Here is an 18,523-nt window from a genome sequence, read left to right as displayed (position 1 = left end):
ATTTTTTCCATATTTTTTATACTAAAAAACACAGAGCATATCAAGACATATATATGCAGATGTATAAAATATCCCCAAATATATCAGACATCTTTTGAAAATAGCAGATTTTTTGCCCAATTGTGGAATTGATTTTTTCTAATAAAAAATAGAGAAAGATTATTTTTTGCAAATTTCCAATTTTTTTACTACGCATGTTTTTCCAACTATAAGAGCTTCAAATTAACATTCTATTAAAATAAATTTTATTTGAAATTAATTGTAGAATGTTAATCTTTTAGCTTCACAAAGTTAAGTTTATAAAAATTTGTTGTTTTCAATCGATTATATACATATATATATAAAGCGGAAATTATTGATGCTCCGATATTTTTCTTAAAGAAAAATCACCTCCAAATTGGTCAGAGAATCTGCTATTAAAAGAATGTCTGTTGATTTTGAGACATATCGTGTACAAAAATAGATGAGAAGGTAAATCCCATTATTCTCTTTATCCTGAAATTGAAAATCTCACGTGTTTTTGCTAAGAAGCTTTCATCCGGACGAAAATTGGGACGAGCCTATACAGACTTAATCGATTTTCCAAATGTTTGACGTCACTCATGACGTCTCTTAAAGAGAGATGGAGAGAGAAAGAGAAAGAGGAAAAGAGAGTTGAAATTCGTTGTCCTTCAACCGAAGTGATGTCAAAATTGTGATGTTCTCTATCTTTGCTGACGTCAATAACTGAAAAACAATAATGAGATATACAAGTGTGATTGTATATTTTTATATATATATATATACATATATATATATATATATATATATATATATATATATATATATATATATTGTACAAATAACACGAACGCGGCATTTTCCACAAAGAGAAATATTAATCGTAAATGTCAAAATGTTCGTTCTGTTGAGAGTGAAAAGCGAGAACGAAGCGTGCGGTTATGTGATTGAAAAAAATAATTTTTTTTTTTCAAAATAATAGTAAAGTAGATTAAATGCCCGATATTTTTCGATATTTTAAAAATGTTTGATATTTCAAATTTGCATTTTTAAAAATGAAATAAAAATTGCATATGATTAACAATAAAAAATGCACGAATCCGTAATTTCTATGCTTGATTTACTAGTACAACAATTAATCCATCATTGTAATAAATGAATTCTTTTATAATAATAATAGCTCTACAATGGCATTTAACAAATATTGCTTCATTAGATCCTAATTATTATTATTAATAAAATTAAAAATATCACACAATTATCGTACAATATTTAATAGGAAAGTTATTCAAATAGAAATAAAATAAGATATTTATAATTACATTATCAAAAGTATATATTTCACAATAAATATTGAATAATATATAGACAATATTGCAAACCTTCGAATAATTTATATAATTATGTAAAATGAAATATTTTTCTAGTTATTTCTTTAAGAACGTTTAATTCATAGAAATTTTGTTTAGAGTTTTGTCTAGAGTTTTTATTTTAAAAAAAACTAAATTTTATGGACTTGTAAACATCAAAATTGTCAAATAGTCTAAAGATGTAAAAATCTAAATCCATTGTTTCTTAATATTAAAACTATTATTATTATAAAAAAAATTAAAATATCAAATATCTATAATCCATCAAGAATATGCAAATACAAAGTTCAACAGATCTTATAGAATTCATGAAGTCAAGTATCAGCGAATTCATGAATATATGGAATTCATGTGTACTAATCATTCGAAATATACACAACAGCACCGTATAATAATTTATGATCTCTAAAGAGAAACGACTAAGGAGATATAAATCATCAACATTGTCTGTTACGTAAATTATAATTTGTGTAATATGTAATTGTCTTTAATTAAATTATGTTTCATAAATTATGGATACATTTACTTCTCCACTTATTCGCAATTTTGTTTTATGTACTGTTTAAAATACCTGTCAAACAAGTAAATTTTTGATCAATTGGAAAGATTATTGTTAAATCTATTAACTTATAAAACATGTATATCATGTTAAAAACTTGTATTTAGAATATCTCTATTCTAAAATCTTAAAACAGTTATATACATATAATGTATATATATTATTAATTTTTCTAGTTTAATAATACCTATCGTGAAAAATCGTTTTCTTAAAATTGCATTATATTATTAGATATCACATATGCGGCTATTAGAGAAAAAAAATATAAAAATGAATAACAGTTTTAATATGTGATTGAAATTCGTTCATTAGTGATAGTGTCAAAAAATCTTGATACGTTCTCCAAATTTCTCCATCTCTCTTTCTTCTCTTCTCTATTTCTTACGAGATCACCCTCGTTCGACCCTCAACCTTTTCATTATTCAATTCCTTCTTTTCAGTATTATTCGTTTTCGCACGTTACTGCCTATCATCATCGAACTCATTAACGCAATCGACACAAAGAGCACGAAGAGCCAGCAAATTGTTCGATTCGCAGCATTGCTTTCGCAATAAGTGCATCTGATTGATATTGACAGTTTCCTGCCGCTCGCGATAGGAAACACGCAGTCCGCTTATGTCAAAATACGCTGATCGATGCTCGACTTACCGGTTCACCAATTTAGGCTTCTCGAGTGCTTCCGCGGCAATCCTTGGAAATCCAGCTTCAGAATCCACTCGCGAGATTCACACGATCACACGATCACACGCGACGACGGTCGTCCGTCCGCAGGGTGTTTCCCGGCATCTTTGCGCGACGACTCCGCCAAGACAAGCCAAGGAATGTCACCTCGGTTGATAAGGCAGCTCGTCCAGCTTCTGGCGCATGCGCCGCGCCGTTACATTCCCGTATCTAGTCGGTTTCCTTTTTCCTACAATTTTCATCGAAAGAATCAGATAACTTCACAATGATATATTTGGACTTTTTTCCAAGGTTGGTAATAACTGGTTAAATGGTTAAAAGTTGAAAAAAATTAAAAAGATAATAACTTTTAACTTAGCTTAGTTAATTTAAATTGTATTCCCAAGTTAAATTTCTTTTATATCTGAATACCATTATTGTTCTTTTATAAATTATAAACGCGTATTGTTTTTAAAATAAAGTATTGTTAATTTTTATGTTCATTTGTCATCAATTGTAATTACCAAAAAATATATTTCTATATAAAAATCAAAATTTCTTTTGTTGTTTATTATTATAAATTTTAAAAGAATTAACAAACAAAATTCTAATTTAATATAAATGTTTTTAAAAAATTAACTTTTGATTTAACTTCAGTTAATTTAATCTTAACTTAAGCTTATAATTGAGTTAATTTTTTGTTCATGCAATTTTTAACTCAATTAAATTAATTTTATAAGCAATTAACTTTAACTTAACTTAGTTGAAAAAAATCATTAATTTACCCAACCCTGCGGATTTCTTTTTCAATTTCGAGAACCTTTTTTCGTATTTTTTAAGATCTTTATTTTTGGATCTTTTATTGCGACTTCGTCTCATGCAATTTCACGTATCTTTATTGTCAATATTACGATTCTTTTGTATTTTTAAAAATTATATATTTTTTTATACTAGAACAACACAAGTGCGCGCTATTCATTACTTTTATATTTAAAAAATTATTAAAAATTGAACTCTATTAATCTTTCGACAGAAATCAGCTCTAATAACTGTTAAAAAATATGAATCTTTAAATAATACATATATTATTAATACAAATTAAATAATAATACTAAAGCAAGACTCTTTATATAGATAAATAACTTTAAAATTAGATAATTTAATATAATTCATAACTTAAATAATTATTAAAATGCTTTATTAATAATTAATTATATGTTAAATATTTTTAAGCAGACTTCAAAATATGAAAAAACGTCAACGCTTATCATATATTCGAAAATTCAAGTTTTTTGTGGTTAAATATATATTTAGTGACAGCCTATGGTCGCAACTATGTTACAGAACTATAGAACACGTCGAAAACTATAAAATTTCATTGTTCAAATTTGAAAAAATGTGCAATGATATGCTAACTTGGTTTGAAAGTACATTAATTATCCAAAAAGTTCTGTTCATAAAAATATTTAGGAAATTTTTTAGACAATTTTTTACGTATCAATAAGTGGAAATAAATTAGACATTATCTCTATATGTAATTATATTATATATATATGTAATGCCGCGTTTTCATATAACGCAGATGTTTGTGGACAACTTGAACGACCAATGATAACTAACTGCGTACGCAGATCAGAGAGTCAACTCTGTTGCATTTAAAAGTCGCTACGACGATTCTTCATTCCAAAAGTGGATGAGTAGAAAACGCAATAAAAAATATACAAAATATAAACATTCTTTTATTTCTATTTTATGTAAAAGCATATCACAGAATTATACCCAATAAATGCCCCTTTATGCTTCATTTAATCATTTATGATTATCAATTGAAATTTGTAAAAACTTTTGCGAAAAAGAAAATTGTTTGATTTATATCGTTTGCGATAAAAAAAATTATTACTTTCGTGATACTTTTATCGAGGAAGCATTTCAGGATCTAAAATATGCCTTGCTTTATCGGAATCACAATTGCGTCGCTAAGAGGGCGGAAAAAGGCGGACGCGCTCGAAAACGCCCCCGCACGACTCTGGGTAGTTACGTCACTGATTGTCCGCGGTCTCGTCGTCATAGTGAAAATCCGCCAGTTACGAGGAGGTTACCGAGAGGAGCGCACGTCGCACGTCACGTTCCTCGGCGATCAAGCCGGTACGACCGATTTTCAATCCGAGGCAGCGAAAGAAAGCCACCGGCAGAGCGAACGTCGCCTGCTCTCGATTTCAGGAGGATTTCTGCGTTTCGCCGACAACCGGAAGCGGAGAGCGGAATCGGAAGCGCGCCGCCCGGCCCGGCGTCGAGCCACAGCGGAGTACGTTCCTAATCGATCCTTGACGACGCAGGTAAATCCCGGGACGTCCTTATTCTGCTAGCGAATCGCGTATATTTTAGCGTCTTATTCGAAAATGAAAAAAAAGGAACCGGAGGTGATTAAATTTCGGACAAGTGCAGGTTTCCCTCGAGAGCTTTTTTCGACCTTAATTCTTGTGAATATCAAGGAAGATATTATATGACGAGTAAATTTCATTGCATAATATTCATCATGCTCATAATAGGCCATAAAATAGGATCAGGAGATTTTAATAATGATAAGATATACTCGCAAGAGTCAAAATGATACGCGGAATTTGAAATGCAGAAAATAAAAACAAGTTTTTTTTTTAATTTATGGATATGATGAAAAAAACTAGAGAATATATTTGTTATAATATATAAGATTTGGTATCTATGACGCAAGAGCGGGTAAAGCTTGACATTTGACATTTGATATACAGATATGATTTCCTGCATATATTGTCGTTATTAAAGATTAATACCATTTTTCTAGAGAATCTAGATTGGCATGAAACGTCATATTTACATATTTATTTGTGTCATGCGATATGAGGAAATTTTTACTCAACTAATTTCACGCAACTGAATTTGCAATTTTTACAACAGAAAAAGTTTTCTTTAATATATAAAAATATATAATTATTACTTATAATAATGTTGATTGTAATTTTACCGTGATCACGTCAATTAAAAACCGAAAAAATGAAACTGATAAGTCAGAGAATGATTTGCAAATTGTTCTTTACAATGCTTCATAAAATTTACGAGATAAAAATCAAAAAATCCTAATCTTTGGACAATTGATCGTACGAAGAAAGGAACGCGCGCATCAAGAATAATTTATCTATGTATATGTATATCGTAAGTGTCTATATATTGCAAGACCAACAACCGAGTGAATTATCTATTTGCAAGTTATCTACTTTCATACAAAGACAAATTCTCATTCCACAAGCGAATGAACGAAACGTGCAATAGAGTGCAACTGTATCAGTTTCACTGATAAGTTACACACGAATGAGAGGAGGGGATTATCAAATCTTTGCCAGCTCATTTATGTGCAATTAGAGATAAGAATTATTCGAATAGAAAAAAACTCAACTATCTATTTTTTACTATTTTGAATTTACTGGACGGCAGCTGAGTTTACGATTCGTTGAAAAAAAATCTGTTTAGATAAGCCGCAAACATTTCGATATGCAATCAGTGCATGAATAATTTTATTTTATAATAAATGACGCTGCGTACATGTTAAAAAAGCATTTTCTGGAAAATTAGCTAGAATTTAGTCATGTCAGTAAACGGATGAGTAAATGATAACTAGTTTATGCCTATAGTTGAAATTATTCTGGTTATTTTCAGGTCGACTAACCGTGAAAATTAGAAGAGACAACGTGATTAGTAAATATAATATTGGTCTACATTCAGCCAAAACTCACTATATGTGACTATTTTCTCAAGAATTAGTCATAAACTAAAGTAGGCTAAACTATAATCAATATATATATAAAGTACGTAGTTATTTTTTTAGGCGCGATATGATTAAAATTAATCAGACTTAATCGAGTCGGTGAAAAGTTTGAGTAGCTTGAAATTAATTTTATTAAACTGTTTCGTCTTTATGATTATTTTATAATTATTATAGCTCTCAATTATAATAATTAATTCAACGTAAAATATAAAGATGAAAAGTTGAATAAAAATGTTGTGAGAAATGATCGATTGTCCATCTTTGCTAGTTAAATGTTTACTATAATTGAATTAACATTCTCTAATGAATTAAACTGATTTCTTATTTCCGATAGAACACACGGGCCAGTTCATCGGCCGATTTGCTCGCTTTATTCCGCAATATCGATCCGCGCTTCACATTTCGCGTTTCGTATCGTTCGCTCTCCTTTAAATCTTACCAACCCGACCGCACGTCTAGCCGCATGAAAATTTTATTAATAGCGGTATATGCATATTAATCAGATCATATTTCTCAGCGTCTCTATAGTAGGGAATCCGGAAACGCTTCGTAAAAAAAATAAGAAACGCGAATTATGTGAAGTAATCAATAACTTTGCGATTTCCTTACGTACGAAAGCGTACCTTACGTTTTTTCGTTCATATATTTATATTCTCGCATAAAATGTACAACGTTAACGTAAATTTTGACATTCTTAAATGTATAAAATATAATCCTCATATTTTGTCTAACTTTGTCCGCATCTTTGGACACAATGTCATCACAAATTGCGTTCAATTTACGATCCGTTCCGTTTTTTTTTCTTCTTCCTAGCTTCTGCAACTTCGACATTTTACACGCTCGTTAATTAATACGGCACATTAAAGGAATTCTTTAGAGGCATTTTACATATTTCGCATATTAACATAATTATATAAGATGTATGGATAATTATACGAAAGAACGTTGTACATACGAAAACAGGTAGAACTGCGGAGCGAAATCGTCGATGGAGTTATCGATCATCTCGCAGGAATGTTTTTGCTCCATAGGAATGCTAGCAAAGCATTCGTAAACCTTTGACAATGCGATTAATTTGCGGAACATCAGAGTCTATCGCAGTTACCCGAGACTACCTATCCGTTTCTGGTGTCCGATATCGAAAGCGGAATGCTTACGCGTTAGCGAGCTATAGTGTTATTATTGCGATATAGCTGTGATATAGCTTATCTGCAAATAAATATATAATATAAAGGATCGCTTTTCGATCCTTGCCACCTTCAATTATATTCTTAATGTTGAATCATTTTCATGATTATTAAATCATTAGTCTTTGTAATCTAACCATTTTTCTTCCTTACATTCCCGGGAAAAAATTTTTTATATAGAAATAAATAAAATTATATATAATATAATCGCACAATTATATATGAAATATGTTCATACATATAACTAGATAAAAGTGTTTTTTTTAATATATAATTATATAAATTTATTTATATAATATATATAAGTATTTCTTCGTATATATAAATATACAATATGTTTCATATATAATTTGACATGATTATTGTATATGAATCCTTATAATTTATATATAAAATATGATTATGTATAAAAATGGACATATATCACAAAATATAATTCTACGATTATATGTACAACTATTTATATAAAATTATACATAAAAAATGTTCTCCCAGGTTGTTATTACGTCGTTTCTTGTGCAATCACCCATGTACGGGATTTTTGTTATCAAAGACGTCGTGCGAATCATGCGGTCGCCGTGTGTTTCTGTGTTTCCGATAACGGAAATGCGAATCGCGACGCGATCTTAACTCGCGGGAGATAACACGCGGAATCTTTCTCTCCTCCCGGATACCCAGACTCTGCCGATTGATAGCCAGTCGACCTTGAAGATATACGATAATGGCTCTCCTCTCGCTCCGAGATAAGAATGTTTCGACTACTTGTATATACGATTGATCGCATGCAGCGTGATTCTCGCGGAAGTTGATGTCTTCCCTCGCATGATATATACATTATATATGCGCTCTATATCTCCTTTCCTTTTTTTATTTTTTCATTCGCGCATAATATCGCGCTTACATACGTATGCACAAAGAAATGATTAAAATGTGCTTCGTTTTCATTTTCCCTCGTTCACGGTCATCTTTAGTCAAGTTATGAGAGCAAAGAGCTTCGGCTGGCGCCGGAAGAAAAAAAAAGCTCAAGTACCGGGGTTGCGTAAATCTTATTACCATACGCATTGCTTATTTGCATTGCGCAACTTTGCGACCAAGTGACACACCACTTTTTGTGTGTAATTCAAGATGCCTGACATCTCTGACGTCAAACGCAGTTTCATTTGTCCTATACGGCTATTTTCCTCTCTCCGCGTCAATTATCTCGATATATATATTTCAATTATCCCGAAACCATGCGGGGGGTCTCTTCTTTCGTAAAGCCGAAGAGACTTCTCTTCTCTCTTTTCTCTCTTTTCAATAACGAACTAATAACAACTTTATACTACGCAGCGCGATATCATTTTTTTCTCTATTATAGATTGTGACATGTCCATGGTAAATTTCAAGATTTTCTTCTACAAGCTCAATGTTATTTTATTTTATTTTATTTTTTTATGCAAAGATATGGTTGATAAATAAATTCCCACGGTTTTTAATTAATTTTTCTACAACGAGCAAGAAATAATTAAATTTCGTCAAAACTTTTATACATAAAAAGGGGTTAAATTTTTCCACATTATTCTACCTATTAAGATATATGAGAAAGTGCTGTGCCAATAATTAATTGAGATTAAAAATTAGCGATAATAAAATTATCATAATTTATAGAAGAGATAAAAGATAAAAATGAAAAAAATTAAACTGCAACTGAAATTTAATCATTTCACAATCTGCGTTCTAGATTTTTCATATAATTCTTGAAGTATCGGAGTAAAATATCAAATATGTTATGATCGCGATTTCGTATATTTCGGACAAGTAATGCAAATCTATCATTTATCGGATCTTGTCGATGAACGATAAATTTGCAAAAAAAAAATATATAGTTTAACAGGCATCCTTTTGCAAGACATCATACACATCCGTCTAATAGTTATGCATTTTCTTTCTCGTCTATTCTACGAGAAGTCTAGTCAACATGTTTTATAGAGCAACTTGTCCTTATTTATGAAAAAAGAAATTGATAGCACGTGCAGCATTTTTGCAGCACGTGCTATCTTTCTCTGCCTCTGCAGTTTTCTTGTCGTTGTATGCGCGCAAAGTAGCTCTAAATATAGAGTAATCGCTCGTTTTAACTGTATTCGTTATCTAACGATACGCTTACGCATTTCCACAATCTTACTTATTTAGTCGTCCGATAATTTCTTTTTTCTTTTTTTTTCAATCGCAAACGTTAACAAGTCAGTTACGCAGTAGAATCTAACGATCCGCGTCGCGTTTCTCTTTCTCTCTCTTTCGTTTCGTTTCCTATACGCCTCTTCATCCTCGTCTCCGTTAAATCGCATTATCGATCGCGCGAAGTTCGCGTATACGTCTTGCGTCAAACCGCATGACGAAGCTGATTGCATTTTTCGAATAACGCGCAACGATATCCTACAGAAATAGGGCACTCGATATTTTCCAGAAAAATATAAATTATTCGACGTTTGAATATCAAAGGTCGAAAATCGAAAAAAAATTAGATTCAATGATCGATTTGGCAAAACGACAAACTAATTGTATTGATGTAGGGAAATGTATATAAGGTCTCGAGAATTTATCGCCATTACATTGAAAATCGTAGACAAAGTCATCATCATATACGCATAATTTAAGACATGTGCTGCATTATATAGATGCCAAATGCGAGAGCTCTACACGAGAAATATAATTCTCTCATGACTCAGATAACTTAATAACCTTGTTATTATTAACCAGGTTTAATCACATTTTATAGTCGAGTATCGCGAAATAAATGTGAACGATTTAATCATCGAATAATCGCAAAATGAATGAATAATGCTCATTCATTATTACCGCCAACATAGATTATACATTATTTATATTCTTTCATTAGTAAACACACAGGTTTCTGAAACATTATTTTAACACTTGTTACAAGTTTAAAATTATTTACGGCATTTCTTATTTATATGTATTTTTTATATGTTGTATATGTTTTTAATAATGGGCAAATAATTTGATTACGAATGATATTCTTCAATTAAAAATAGAATAACTTTTCGAACCTTATATAATTTTTTCGAATTTCTTTTTCAAGTTTTATTATAGTGTCAAGTATCTCATTATATCTCAAATTAAATTTTGCCAAAGTTTATGTCTAAAATCAGTTGATAAATATTTATTATTTCTCGAAATTTAATTAAACAATTCACACATCGTTATCTTTTTTTTTTAAACGTCCATAAAATCTAATGTCTCGAAAATAGTTTTTGAAATAATATTGCAAATTAAACGCATTTATTGCCCTATATATATACGTCTACACAAACGTGACTCTTTTCATACATTAAATGCAATATCTTTAATCGCAGTTATTATAATCTGAAAAATTCAGATTTGCAAGATCAGCAGCATTCGTCGAACGAGTGCAAGGAGATTCCCAAGCCAAGTGATATTTCGTAATTCACGCCTGTTAAGAATGGAAGACACGACATACGGTTCTCGATTGACGATCGTCATTCAACGATCGACTAGACGACGAACACGTCAAGAAAACACAGTTAGCTTTAATCTAAATTTGTTATATATATATATATGCAGGCTGTAACGCTGCATTAGAATACAAACGAAAACCTTGAAACAATTTTTAAGCGAACAAACACGTCGTATTTATCGATAGACTCACTGTAAAAAAATATGTAATATATTACACAAAAATATGTAAAATTACATAAATAATAAGTGTAAAATTACACGACAAATAATAGAAATGTTTACCTTTTCATTATTTATCATGTAATTTTACATTTATTATTTATGTAATTTTACATATTTTTTTTACAGTGTCTGAAGTCTCGTCGACAACTCAAACAAGTCTTATTTATCTTTGATTTTACAGCATGTAACACTTGCGTCAAATGTTAACTCAAACTTATTGAGCATCGTCTCCTTATTTCCTTCATTACCCGAGTATATAACGGCATCCACGTTACGTTCATTGGAATTTTATTGATCAAACGCTCGTAATAGTATGTACAAAACGTTACGTAATACTCTCGATATATGCATATTATATCTAATTATTCTATACCCTAAATTGATTAAAGACGACTGGAAATAAGACGTAAAAGTCGCGAACTAGTAAGGGTAGTAAATAGTATTTTACGAATATTAGAATTACAAATTATTACAGTTATATAATAATTGTTTGCGTTCTAATAAAAAGGATGCAGACAATTTTTTTTAAAAGCGTAATTTTCGATTATTCTCATTTATATAATCCCTGTAAATTGTAAAAATATAAAAGAACATTCATATACGCGTGCAGATTTAGCTCTGGCTAAAACATCACGCGCTTCATTGTTATGTGATAAACAAAACAATATCAATTTCTTATAAAATTTAAAGCGGAAGAAAAAGCTTTGAAAATTCATCAGATATATAATATTTATTCCCCAAAGCAACCCTACACCATTTAAAACTTCATTGGCATGCTTCAGATTCGAATTCGCGACTCGAAAGATGTAATATACCTTGTACCGAAGAAACGACTTGAATTTTAGCTCCGATTAGCGCAATTAGCGCTGTCCGTTTTGCAAGGATTAGTCATGGTTGAAGACGCGTATTGTGCGCAATATAGTTTAGAAACACACTCGAAAGAATAATAAAGTCACTCGCGGAAAAGAGGGAGGGGCAGACGTCTTCGCGCGACAGACGTGTACGCTTTGCAAAAACGTGCTTCGGTTGCGACTCGGACTCCGAGACCGAGACGCGTCGGAACGCGGCGTGGCGCAGGGTCGAGAGAGACAAAGCGGAGCGCAGCGGAGGAGATAAAAGAGGGGATGCGAGCGACAGACGCGTCTGAGAAGGGGAACGAGAGAGACGGAGAATGGAGGGGTGTGGAGGAGCTTTTAGGTTTTTAGCGACATCCGAGTGCCGCCGCCGCCGTCTCTCAGTTCCCGTCCGACTCGCGACTCGTGTGTATACGTGCCGTCTTTCTCGTTCTATATCGAATCGAAATTATATATATATATATATATATATATATCCGAGAGAAGCGATAGAGAAAAGTCGCAGGACGCGTCCTCTCGCCAGCCGATCTTTTTCAGGCGGGATCGGATCGAGGTGTTGCTTCGAAATTAAACAGACGAAACGGTGTGTCAAGATATATATCGCGGAGGTACTCGTGTGAGAAACATTTTGCAGAACTCGTTTTACAGAGAAGGCAGCGATTGGACAATCGATTTGGCTAAATTGCGTGCAGACTGTCTTTTTCATCTGGCAGTGCTAATCGCCGCTAAGGAGACACGTGCAGTTCTCGGACTACGGCCTATCGGTGCGTTTGATTTTCCGGTAAGGACGAACTTCCACGCCACGTCGACGTCGAGGAAAATGCGCGCACGCGCCGGTTCACGAAACGCCGACAAAAATGTCACGTTTCAGCTTTTCTCTCTTAACAAATCGGGGGAAACATCTCGCCAAGAATTGATTCAATCGAAATATATGATTAGTTTTCTCGAGTTTTCAAGGGCATCTCAGGGTGGACGTATATCCTGAACATAAATAAGATGTTTGAGAAACATTCTTCTATTTTTAAAAGATTTATCAAAGGTCGAAGTGAGAAAAAAGATGATAACATAATTACAGATATTACGGAAATGTGATTTTAATTTTTATTAACTGCGCAAGAATGATTTTTGTATTTATATGTGCCTTTTCTCCATCCAAAAAAAGAATTTTAATTATAAATGTAAGATCAAGTTATGAAATGTTGTGTTAATTATTTCTAATTTCTCTTAATTTTTTACCACAGACACGAAGAATTGCAAAGTTTTAGTTTATTCGCGGAGGAAATTTTTTCCGGAAAATTCAGCAAAAGAATTAAAGAAAAATCGATTCCAAAAATAATTTCGAGTTTGTTATACGCTAAATTGGGGTGACCAATATATACATATTTTTGTAGACACCCTGTGCACACAGGCGCGCTGCTTGCCAAGTGTTCAATGCTCTCATAAGTATATCTGTATAAATCCAGTCCTGACGTATAACGTTCTTCCCCACACGTGTAGATTTTTTTTCTTTTCTTTTCCTCTCTTTCTCGTTGCTTCGGGACGAGGAACGAGTCTCTCTGAACGAGAACGAACAGGTTAAAATGCGAGGGATATATTACACATACTCAGTCTTATGAATTTTAAGTAGATTTTCACTACCGTGACGGAATGTGCAAAGTAAATTTTCTCTTTTTTTTTTAAATTTTTTGTAAACTTTGAGATGAATAATAAAGAAGTTTTCATAAAAATTTTCAGATTTTTAGATAACCAGAAAGAATCATTTTCATTCATATATCTAACAAGCAAAAATTTAATTACGCGGTATTTAAAACGCTCCAATAATGAATTGACGATTTCCTCGTACAAGTGAAATTATGATAATTCAAAGATATACGGAGATATAAAAAATATTTCAATTATACGACTTTAAACCTGTCGAGAAACCCAGCGAATTATTTTCGTTGTACCATACGTGCGATATTTCTACGCAGAAGAATATGTATATACGACTGCATTTTTCTGGCGCACACGTGTATGTATAATCTATTCTCATTTGCAACTATGACGTAATTCCAATGATAACAACACGAATATGCGAAAATACCTCCGGTTTCCTCCGGTCTCGAAATGGCCGGAATAGCTCGAGGATAATTTTGGAACACCGCACCATCATGGATTCCTTATCCTGCCTAAACCGCACGCAAACTAGAGGCAACATTTTCAACAGACCTAACAGATCTATCATGGTCTATCCAATTATTATTCGCAATCTTAATAACGAATTGATCACGGTGAAAATAATTAATGTATAACACATTGTCGAAAGATGATAATTGTAATTTTCATTCAACATTGCGCGTTATTATGTCATCGCGCATTTGACACACATTTACAATGTGAATATCACGAGATATAGAATCTGCACACTTTATACATAAACTTGTTATCTCTTAATCTCGAAGAGATAATGTAATAGCGTTCAGTTTTTTGTTCGTACACCTGATGCGAGCGTGTTGAGAGAGTGATATATAATGTATATATTTTTTGTTTCCGGACGTAACTCTATTTTCAATCTTTAACGAGGTGTTCGGAAAATAGACATCTAATGGTATCTATGTGGAAAGAATTTTCTCTTAAAATTTATCTTGAAAATCATGTTAATTGTGGGACAATACGATATTGGAAGAATCTTATAAGAATTTATCTGATTAATATTTACCACAATAAAAATATTAATATGTACATAGTAAATTTTACTACGTATATAGTAAAATTAATCGAATATATTTTATATCCTATTGTGATAAATATTAGTTAGAGAAACTCTTATAAAATTTTTCCAGTACCATATTGTCCCACGATTACCATGATTTTTAGGGTAAATTCTACGAGAAAATTCTCTCAGTGTACTGGCCGTCTAACCATCGATTTCCAAAACTTTTGGCACATTCCCAAATTCCCAAGCTTTCCAGAGTCCCTCCTTTCCCCTCAACATTGAAAAGTGCCTCCGTTATTTTATCGATCCTCGGAAACGTCCAGCATCCTTCCGACGTGCCGCCACACATCGTCGAAGCTTTCATACGACACACCCTGTATGTCGTATTGATCGTTAGCTTCCTCCACTTCTTCTCCTATCGCACGTGGGTATCACTCGCGACAGAGGTGGTCAACCTTCGCGTGTGTTTACTTATTTTTCCGCGAATTTACCGGCGCGCGAATTCATTAATAACGTCTGATTCTCGTTCCAACGTGTTGGCATTGAACGCGACTTTCGCGACTTTATCGAAAGCGTCGCGAATCGAATTTACGCCCGAATGGGCTTCGTTCGATAGAGGAATCATAATGTTCTATTGTTATTTGTATTTGTGCACTGCACCGAAATTACCAATATTAATTGTGCTCTTATATTTCAGTTTCAAATATTTCATGATACTATAACGAATCGCTATGAGTTATCGCAGAAACTGACGGTAAAAAATTAGATTAAGTATAGCTTATGTCATCGATTTTTAGTTGCAATATAAGTAAAATTGAAACACTCATCTCGGATTTAAAATTATTTTGCACGTCTTTCAATGTAGAAAGATGATTGTGAAGATATAAGAGAAATATGTTGTTTTATTCTTAAAAAATATTCAATGATATGTGATTAGTCGTCGTTGAAATTATCTTGATTTCTTTTTGCGTGTTAATTTTGAAGATTCCATTACTGTTTATAAATTGAAGCTATTTATATCTCTCTACTTGATAAGACTCATTCGATAGAATCGCAAATATACGATCATAATATTTTGACAGAATAAAACCTTAACGTCAATAAAATTAAATAATTTCCAATAATCGGATTTTAATAAATGGAATCAGAGTTCTTTCCTGAAATGAAAAATTGCGCACGAATGCAAATTTTTAGACAATGATTAAATTCCGATAATTTAGAATTCCAATTATTTTTACATGATGCAAAATATTAATCTTGAAAATTTTCGTGACGACGAGGAAACGTGTCTTTCGAAAAAGCTTATTTAGACAATTCATAATTCATCTCTAAAATTGAATTCTGTTTATAATTATATAGAGCATTCCAAAATCAATGTCTCCTGTTAATAGCAAATTCATAACGAAAATTTCGAGGCATGAATCTTGTAGGGTCAAAAGATTAACTTAAAAGTGGTGAATTTGAGATGCCCTGTTCATTTTTTTGTACACAGAATTTTCTCTTGTTAGAATTTACCTTGAAAATCATGATAATCGTCGACAATATACTATTGGAAGAATTCTCTAAGAGTTTTTCTGATTAATATTTACCACAATAAAAATATAAATATCTAGCACAATAAGATATAAAATATACTCAACTATAATTTACTATGTACCTATTAAATATTTTTTATTGTGGTAATTCTTCCAATACCATATTGTCCACGATTACTATAATTGCAGGGTAAATTATAAGAGAAAATTCTCTCTGTGTATGTATAATTATTACAGGAGGCATTATGATTACAAGTAAACATCTATCTCGAATTTCATCGCGAATAAGATTATTTAACGCAGACTTGAAGAATGGCTACCGCTGTCATCATTCTATTACACGTTCGATACATGGGATAAGCACGTGAACGCCTTGCAACGTCGTTTTCTTCGTTTTATTTACACGTACTAATCATCATATCGCGATTCGTTACGACGACAACAAAGTAATGTATCTGTTACGCGTATTGTATGTTTACGTAACGCGGACAATATATACGATATCCTGTGTTATCTCTCCTAATCATCCTTCGTAATCTTGGTCCCTAAGTTCATAGCTTTTCACATGCGTGGTATCTATGTATCCGATCCAGTGTCAATCATATCGATAAACTAATCGACCAAGTAACGAAGCGAGATACGATTTTGTTTCCGTTTAAATATAATTTATGATTGCGCGTACTATATTCAATAAATATTATATAACTTTGTACCTTTTCATACAATATTAATTCGAGCATTAGTCACAAATCCGATTTCGAGAATTAATTAATTTTGCGACGTTTATGCTCTACATGTGACAACATTAATGAAATATACAGAGTATATATATCCTGAAATTCGCGAATCGAAATACCATGGCAAGAAAGTTGTCGAAAAAAGAAATTAAATAAGTAATTTGTTATTTTTCATTTCAAAATGTTTTGAGGTAAAATGTTTATAATTGATCAACTACGGATTACGATTAAACAGACACCTGTCCGTGAGTCACGTCTATAGATAATATTAATGACTATGTACGCACTTTAGAGAGGCTTCCATTTAATCGTAATCTATAATTGGTCAGTTTTAAATATTTTTATTTGAAAAACTACTGTTTGAAATGTTAAATTATATACATTTGCAAATGTACCTATATAATATTTAGTTGCATATTTGTCTTTCAGATTACGATAAATTACGATGACTGCCGAGCCGTGGAACTTGCCTCCTAAGCAAGGTCTTTACGACCCTGCTCTCGAACGAGAGGCTTGCGGCGTTGGTTTTATCGTTGCCATTGATGGAAAGCGATCGCATAAGGTGAGTCAATTTCGTACAATTTTCAAAAATATATTACAATATGCAATATGTTATACAGATGCACAGAATTCTTAAATAAGCAATAAAGATGCGAAGCTAATCACGCGCAGAAAACGTGCATTAATAATAATGTAATGTAGCGATAAAATTATTAGATAAATATATCAAAGAGAACTTGTAATTATATGGGTAATGTAAACAATTTAAAATTAGAAGATATTGGATTTTATATGTATATACGTATTGGCTTTTCGAAAGAGATATCTTCAGAAATGATTTGAAATTAAATTATAAAATCAAAAGTAATTGAAACACAGAGAAAAGATTAGATAAATCAAGAATGTAATTGACGAGATATTGATATCTATTTGAAAGAAAGAGAGATAAATAAACTCACGCGACTCGTTGATGATGATGATGATGCGCGCGTAAATTACACGATCTTTTGTTTGCTCGCACGAAGATAAGGAAGCTGTTGGACCGGTTCGCTCGCACTTTGTATTTATTTATTTATTTATTTATATGTGGTCGTTATCTGTGCGAATTTCAGATCGTACGAGATGCTCAGATATTGTCGGCGCGTATGAATCATAGGGGGGCATGCGCTTGCGATAACGACACTGGTGACGGGGCTGGTGTACTTTGCGCAATACCGCACGATTACTATGCCAATGAAATTCGGTAAGAGAATCTCACCACGACATGGCCGTAAGTCTTCGTCGCCGATTCGATCGAGTCTAGTTTCCCTCTCAAATATAGTCCGTAGTTTTCGATATATTTATAGGACATATCGGATTTAAGCCAAACTAAAAGCTATACACCTACCTACTTGCAAATATACATATGTCCGATTCCCCGAATTTCA

The 18,523-nt window shown here is 32.3% G+C and overlaps 2 protein-coding genes across 17 annotated transcripts in view; one reads left to right on the top strand and one right to left on the bottom strand.

The window, feature by feature from the left end:
- Positions 1-18,523, bottom strand: part of rdgB (retinal degeneration B) — a 68,479-nt gene that overhangs the window by 29,947 nt on the left and 20,009 nt on the right. For all 14 annotated transcript variants that reach the window (XM_029300153.2, XM_029300160.2, XM_029300164.2 and 11 more), the window contains exon 2: positions 2,579-2,840. The gene's annotated coding sequence lies outside the window, so the exon portion shown is untranslated. The remainder of the gene's footprint in view (positions 1-2,578; positions 2,841-18,523) is intronic.
- LOC114928806 (uncharacterized) overlaps positions 4,667-18,523 on the top strand; it is a 32,361-nt gene continuing 18,504 nt past the window's right edge. Inside the window, exons 1-3 of one of the 3 annotated variants that reach the window (XM_085481786.1) lie at positions 4,667-4,926; positions 17,526-17,658; positions 18,209-18,339. In XM_085481786.1, coding sequence (XP_085337912.1) covers positions 17,542-17,658; positions 18,209-18,339 — 248 coding nt within the window. In that variant the 5' untranslated portion in view covers positions 4,667-4,926; positions 17,526-17,541. Of the gene's footprint in view, positions 4,927-12,299; positions 12,911-17,525; positions 17,659-18,208; positions 18,340-18,523 lie in introns of those variants that run through there. The other 2 variants (XM_085481787.1, XM_085481785.1) reach the window with 2 other exon arrangements.

This window comes from Nylanderia fulva, unplaced genomic scaffold (assembly GCF_048542155.1).
Source record: "Nylanderia fulva isolate GAGA-0341 unplaced genomic scaffold, ASM4854215v1 Scaffold19, whole genome shotgun sequence".
Lineage (NCBI taxonomy): Eukaryota > Metazoa > Arthropoda > Insecta > Hymenoptera > Formicidae > Nylanderia > Nylanderia fulva.
This window is presented reverse-complemented; position numbering and strand designations above follow the sequence as displayed.